This window comes from Notothenia rossii (assembly GCF_949606895.1).
Source record: "Notothenia rossii genome assembly, chromosome: 9".
NCBI lineage: Eukaryota > Metazoa > Chordata > Actinopteri > Perciformes > Nototheniidae > Notothenia > Notothenia rossii.
The window spans coordinates 26,008,816-26,016,484 of record NC_136907.1 but is presented as its reverse complement, the minus strand read 5'-3'; the positions used below and the strand labels follow the sequence as shown (position 1 = coordinate 26,016,484).

General features: G+C 38.2%; 1 protein-coding gene across 1 annotated transcript; it reads right to left on the bottom strand.

The window, feature by feature from the left end:
- Positions 1-230: 230 nt before the first annotated feature.
- Positions 231-1,450, bottom strand: LOC307017532 (uncharacterized protein). The gene is made up of 2 exons (XM_079647127.1): positions 1,279-1,450; positions 231-1,107 (listed from the first exon to the last, which is right to left on the bottom strand). Exon 2 carries the CDS (start codon positions 1,051-1,053, stop codon positions 400-402), a length of 654 nt encoding a protein of 217 aa, XP_079503253.1. The 5' UTR covers positions 1,054-1,107; positions 1,279-1,450; the 3' UTR covers positions 231-399.
- Between the last annotated feature and the right edge of the window lie 6,219 nt (positions 1,451-7,669).

Below are 7,669 nucleotides of genomic sequence, written 5' to 3'. Positions count from 1 at the left end.
ACACAGAGTAGCACCTCAAATTATATTGGGCTCTCCTAGTAACACCATCATAGACCTTCCTGGGTACCACCGAGATAAAGGATTTAATATGACAAGCCATATGATGCTCTCATTTGTTAGTGACATTCCACATGCAAATAAGGTACTTTATTGATCCCAATTTGGGAAAACATTTTTAGTTACAGCAGCATAAGGGACAAGGCATTTTACAATAAATTAGAAATAAGCAAGAAAAATAAAGAAAATAAAGAAAGGAAAATATACATGTTGGATTTGACAGGATATCATATATATATAATATACATAAATATTAGGCATATGGAATATTAATGTTAAATATTAAATATTGAACAGATTATATATGTGTAAAATGTACAACGTGGTTATATTCAAGAGAAACTATGGAGCAGAGAGTTCTCTTCCAGCCAGAGGTGATTTATTGTACAGAATTATTGCAGTGGGCAGGAATGTGTTCCTGTATCGGTCCTTGTGACAGCGGAGCTGCAGCAGTCTGTTGGAGAAGGAGCTCCGTTGACTGTCCAGCTGCAGGTGGAGAGGATGGGTGGGGTTATCCATGATGGACAACAGCCTGTTCAGTGTCCTCCTCTCCACCACAGCTTCAAAGGGGTCCAGCTTGATGCCGATGACAGACCCAGCTTTCCTGATCAGTTTATTGATCCTGCTGGTGGCACCAGCTCTGATGCTGCCCCCCCAGCAGACCGCAGCAAAGAAGAGTGCACTGGCCACAACAGACCGGTAGAAGATCTCCAGCATCTTGCTGCACATGTGGAAGGATCTCAGCTTCCTCAGAAAATAGAGTCTGCTCATCCCCTTCTTGTGCACAGCGTCAGTGTTGATCCTCCAGTTCAGTCCGTTGTCTAAGTGCATTCCCAGGTACTTGTAGTCCTCCACAACAGCCACATCCTCTCCCAGAATGCACAGGGGTAGAGGAGACGTCCTCACCCTCCTGAAATCAATGACCATCTCTCTGGTCTTGGCCACATTCAGAATACTCACAACATTAGGCTGAGGTTCATCCTGAGACAAGTCCATTGGCAGGTCATCTTCTGCTCTTCTAGAAGTGGTTGTGCTTCTTGTTGCTTCCGGCTAAAATAAACATAATTAAAGACATTTTGAGTGTTTAAAATGTGCTGTAATACACAACACATTATTTATTCCTAAACTTGCAGAAAGAAAAACTAAAGTGTGACATTTAATCACATATTTATATATCAATCTTATACACCTTGAATTCTTGTTGGCCAATGATACACATACCCTTTGAAGATGAGCTGGTAAATTGAATACTGTTGGCACAACACCATCTTTAAGCCGGACAGTCTGCCACGTCCTGTCAAAGTCCTCACTCCTGAAGTGCTCACTGCAGAGCAGTGTCCTGCCAGAGGAAACAAAACCGTCCCTTCTTAGGGCAACTGGACTGCCTCCTCTTTTGGGAAACCTTAAAAACATGAGAAAGGTAGCCAGATATATAAATTATTGTCAACATTGTCCTCCCTTCTTTCCTTTAACATTAAGGGTAAGGAGAAAAATACACACCGAAATGATCATATTTGTGGGGTAATTGTATGTATGTACGTATGTACGTATGTATGTATGTATGTATGTATGTATGTATGTATGTATGTATGTATGTATGTATGTATGTAATGTATACTTTAAGAATAAGACAACCACACTAAGAGTTATAAAAAAGGTGTCCAAAAGAAACATTAAATAATTGTGTAAAGAAATTGTAGCAACATATTCTAAAGAGGCTGGGTCAACATCAATCTTGCAATACTATTATCTCACATAGCCCCACTGATCCTGTGTAGCAGGACTTGTAATGCACATACATCCACTAAGTAATAAACGATTATCCTAATTATAGTCATAATTTTGTCATATCTTACAGGTGAAAGGTGATTCCACGGGTTCTTGTTTCTAGACTACGGTGATTAAAGCATCCGTAGGCTGCACAAAAGTCAGGCATAGTCAGGTACTTCTGTAAACACAAAGCCAGCAATTTCCTGTATCTAAAATGTAAGATGTTTTTAACAAGCCAAACCACTTGGAAGAAATCATGTGTAACTTAAGTTATGTTGAAAAGAAAGAGCAGTTATGCCTCTCCCACTGGTGTAAAGTTGCTGGGTCAACTTTGTAAATACTAGGTCTCACTCACAGCCTCTTGTTATTAGCCAGCTAATAAATACAACCACGGCACATACACAAAGAAAAGCTGCAATTTCAACATGTCCAAGCATCCTGTATCATAGCCATGCTAATAATGTTTATAATAAACCAAACCGTTTGTAAATCAGTCAAGGTTTCAGCGAGTTAAGAGTATTTTTGTGCAGATCACTCACCTTACAACAACTAGCGCGTACCAGAGTAGCTGTTGACTGTAGCAAGATGGCGGCCGGTGAGCTACGCTGGAAAATCTCCCATGAGCCATCTAGTGTTTATATATATATATATCTATGCGTACACATCGTGTACCGACACCTGTCAAGCTTGTCCCACTTTGAGCAGTGTGTACTGCATGTGCTGTTTCTGTGCCGACATGTACAGTAGAAGCAACATTACGATCCCCAGAACAGGGACGACACTTCACGTGTAATGCTTCCTCATGAAACGTTATACAGTTCCATGGCTTCCATCGCTAGTTTTTGAAGCCATGTAAGACACCTGTCATGTTCACGATATTTAACACCAAGACTACAGGCGTTGTTAGAACTACACACTCACTTTGTCATGCAACAATAACTCAGTAGGACAGAAATGAATCTGCGTATGCACTTGCTTCCTCCAAAAACGACCCCCTGCGCTGCCTTCAATAAGGACTTTTATTATTTCCTCTTTTTTGTCATGGTTGCTTTGTGTTTGAAGTGCATTTTCGGCTGCACGGGTTTTATAATTAAATTACATCTCAATGCCATCAGGTCAGATGTGGGAAGTAACTAAATACATTTACTGAAGTACTGTACCAGGCTACAATTTCGAGGTACTTCTACTTTGCTTGAGTATTTCTATGTTATGCTACATGTACTACACTACAATTCAGAGTTAAATAGTGCATTTTTACTCCACTGCGTTTATTTAATTCCTTAAATTAATATGATCAACTCTTAAATCAGACTTTAGTTTACACCTGCGGTAAATTCACAAGCTACCCTGCAGTATACACAGTCATTAAACTAGCTGCACCTTTACCAGCTTTGATAACACTTTAATGATAAATAATTATAAAACATATCATACTATTCTGAAATGGACGAGTCCAGTGTCTATGGAGTGTCATTTTTATTTGTTATAGTTTGGGAAGATTGAAAATCGGTAGGAAAAGTCAGCTAAGTCGGTAGCCGGTAGAAACATGTCAAAAGCGGTAGACTACTGCCCAAATCGGTAGGATTGGCAGGTGTGTTCTATCAAGTCTTTTAGTGTCTGAACAAAAATGTGTTGTTACTTCGTTTTTGATCCGATAGAAAAGACAGGGACCTCGAGTCATTTGATTGGTCACCTTCTCAAAAGTTGTTTCACCAAGGAAAGATCATTTTTGTTCTGGCCTCCTCTGGATCGTGACATTAGGGGTGAGTGCAATGCCGTGCCACACTTTCAACGGAACATTTAGAGGGGTGCTGTTTCACTCTTTGTAAAATACTCTGTCAAAAGGGAGAGATGGCAGCACAGACAACTATTCTGAAATAACAGATCCTCTGGGAGAAAACGCCACTGGTAAATGTACAAATAGCCTACAAGGACTTTGCCTCGCTCTTTTTTTCAAATCTTAGATATAACAACATAACCTATAAAACAAACAACCCCCCATTCAGAAATATTGCTTCCAGCGCCCCCCGACGTTCTCTTAACGAGAACCCATGCACTAGATGGCGTAAGAGGCCATTCTATCTGTAAGTAGTAAGCCAAATAGGCAGAGATATCCACTCGTCTGCTAAATAATTGATTATATAGATCCACATTGCGTTAGAAATACAATACAATAGAAAATACAGTTTTAACAGTAGGCCTACATATTTTATCTTATTATTCTTGTTTCTATTTTCTTATCATATATATAAGATACATTGATGGAAAACATTTACAAGTACAAATGGGAGAATAAAGATCAGTAGGGAGGTTTGAATGATTACATTTATCTTATATGTAATTGAACTGAAACGTTATCAATTGTTGGCACAATAATACAGAACATACAGATACAAAGTACACATGTAAATACATTATAAATGAAAGGAGCCAAAAACTAACTGAAGTCCCTTATTTAAAATGCATTTTGAGAAAATTTCAAAAAATATTCTCACCTTCAACCTTCCCCTTTACAAGCCTTTTCCACTCCTTTTTTTATTCATACGTTAAGCATCTCACCTTTCTGTATCCTCACTCCGACAAAGCTCCGCAGGACGAACTCTAGTACTTTATTCATGATTACACAGGCTTTTTTGACACACCCCTGTTAAAAGCATTATTCATATTGTATGCTAGATTACTTTCTAGTCTCTTTAAGCCATCTGTGTTGACATTTATTTCATCCCAGCACTTACATTCAGAGGAAATTTAGAGCACCAATATGCTGAGTATTCTTTCAGGAATATGTGAGTCTAGAAGCAAGATGTTGCTTTGACACCGTGTCATGCAAGGGATAATGATTAATTTAGAAATCTCAGACCTGAGATGGCGAATTGCTTCTCTTCTTGACACATTGCAGATCACTTATAACAGGCAGCACCATGTTTTTGAAATATTAACCTGCTTGTGCGTTATTGTAATAGTCTTTCAGTTAGTTTTCTGCACAATGCAATGTGAGATAACTGCCCTGCATGTATAGTATTGCACCCCCACCCCCAGAATTCTGCAGGGAGAGATCTTCTGCTGTCTGCAAAACTTTGCAGTTGACCTCCCTGCTACCTTTTTGAGCCAGTGGAGTTTTATTTTTCGTTATAAATCTACGTTCAGTGAAGAGGAAAATGCACAAAATGGAGGTTTGAGAGGAGCCCAGCACAGGGGAGAGTTTTCCGATCAAATGTTTTCCCCGGAGATCCCCAGACCTTTTTTAACTAGCAGCTACATTGAATAGGGAACAGTTTTACTATGGAGGGTTATGTTTTAAAAGGGCCTTATTATGCTACTTTTGGGGCATGTAAATGGTCTGCAAAAGCTAAATCTCCAAAGTTCCCTCCAGAAGGAGTTTCTCTCCCACCAAACGCCTCCATTGGACTCCTTTGTTTACTTCTGTGACATAGTGACATCATTATGTGACACGCGTGCTTCTACCGGTTAGGCTAAGGGGCGGGACATCTCTAAGCGGTTGACCAATCACAACAACCACTCAGCTCTTTTTTGTGTGCCCTCCGTTAACATAATAAATAATCATGATCTTACACTGTGTGGAAAGGGCAACCACTTCTAAATACCCAAGAAATATTTCAAAACACCCTGCATCAACTACACTAGTCAATAAGTAATTGATGTATTCAGAATAAAGTATTTTTCGGAGCAGCTTGAGCAGATGTACGAGTGGAGGGATTAGCAACTCAAGTGTAGCTTTGCTGTCACAGGCAGAGATGTTTGGGGAATTGCCCTCACAAGCTGTGAGCTGCACTCATGCATATGGAATGAAGTGCACAGGACCGCAGACGTGCTCATTCACTCTTATTGCTCAGCCACCACTGCTGTGGCCAAGGGCATGGCATGCAGCAGGTGATGCAGAGAACCACCATGAGCCCCCAGTGAAGCTTTACAAACAATACAATGAAGCAGTGATTCCAGAATAAAATGACATATCAGAATCAAGTTTTCTTGCCAGGTTCGTTAACACAAATGCTTTGGTGTATGGTTGTGCAAACATAAACAACATAGGAAAATAAGTTGTAAGAGAAGATCAAAAATATAACCATTATAAAAACAAAGCTATACCAAAAAAATACGACTGAACATTAAAACGAATAAATTGGTATTTACACAAAATGTAAATATACTAAATAAACAAAAATCTTAAAATGAATATATGACTGTTGTGTATTATAATTTAAAGGGGAGGCTGTGCGGAAATGGGCCAATAAATGTGTTAAGAATGAGAGATGTACATAAACATGAACATGGCTCACAGTATAAAAAAAGAACAATATTTCACATGATGTGCATTAATGTAATGCATAATGTCTGTGGGGTGGGTAGGAATCGGTGTTAGCGGGGGTCCCGGACATTGTTAATGAGGCCGGTAGCAGAAGGGAAGAAGCTGTTCAAGCCATACATCGTGTCCCTAAAATTCAGCTTATTTTTGATTTATGTTAAAGTTTTTTTATATATTCATCAATATCTAAAATAAAATACATGGTAAAGTATTTAAATGTGGCACACAGGTGGCGATAATATATGAAAACATGTATTTAAAAGTGCCGCCGCGGTCAGTTTTTACATATTTTATGTTTTGTCTAATAACTCATGTACTATGAGGCATATCAGAAAAATTGTTGAACACTGTGTTCCTTTGATAGCACAATTTTTGTTACCATAATTAGATAACAACAAACACAACTTATGAGTTATTTTTGGGTAGCACTTACCATTTGTCTGTAATTGGTAACCTTTTGATGGCATGGCTTGATGCAATTAACAAGCCATGACGACCAAACCTGGAAATGTTGTACATACAGACGGATAAAGTATGTGACATGTGGCATTATTTTACTCCCAGTATGCACTACAGTAACAGAACAGGATATTTATCAAATGAAACTCTTATTTCTAAATGTGCGGAACATTGATACAAATTACACCAATAGCCCCACCTTTTGGTTATTAGTAAAACCCAACCATATCTCTTCAACGTAATATTTAATTTTCACACAGATTTTGAAAACCATCTTCAGATGGAAATTGCTAACACTTTTAACTGGGACTCTTGCAAACTGGTAACAAACTTGTTACCGTTTCTGGAGTTCAGAGCAGCGTTGAACACAGCGGGATGTTTTGGGGCATATATTTGAATGCAATGTGCCGCAGGTTTACAAAAAGCTGAAAAACAACACACACTATCTAAATGCCGTATGAACATACAACACAACTGCAAGAAATGTGATCAATATTTTTATTTCAATTGTGAAAAACACATGCAAAAACAATTCACCTGAATAATTTGGTAAGGAAAAACAATAATCCTGAGTCTTCCCTCCCAGTCCACGATGCAGCTTTGGTACATCAACAGAATATGAAACTGTGCACAGGTAAGATTTTCTCATATCTCAATGGCAGCTTTAACAGTGATCATCAGTATACAGTCTCACAAGGCTTTGATTAGAATTGATCTTTACCAAATGTGAAAACTCAAATGACAACAAAAAACTATAAACAACATCATACAGAATACAAATATATATAAAGCAAATGATTGTCCAAGAGCACTCTACTTTGGCCATTGAGTATTGCATAGCTCATTTTTCCCAAAGGAATTCCAATGATCATGATTATATATTTTTTTATAACATAGAACTTTCCAATAAGAATTGATTTGATATTTAAATATCAAGACACCCCAATGTTTATTGGTAAATAAATTGATATATTTGAATAAGGAATAAATGTCATTTGGATATCTACCATTATTTCCAAAGCAGGTCGATTATGATATATACATTCTAATATCACAAAA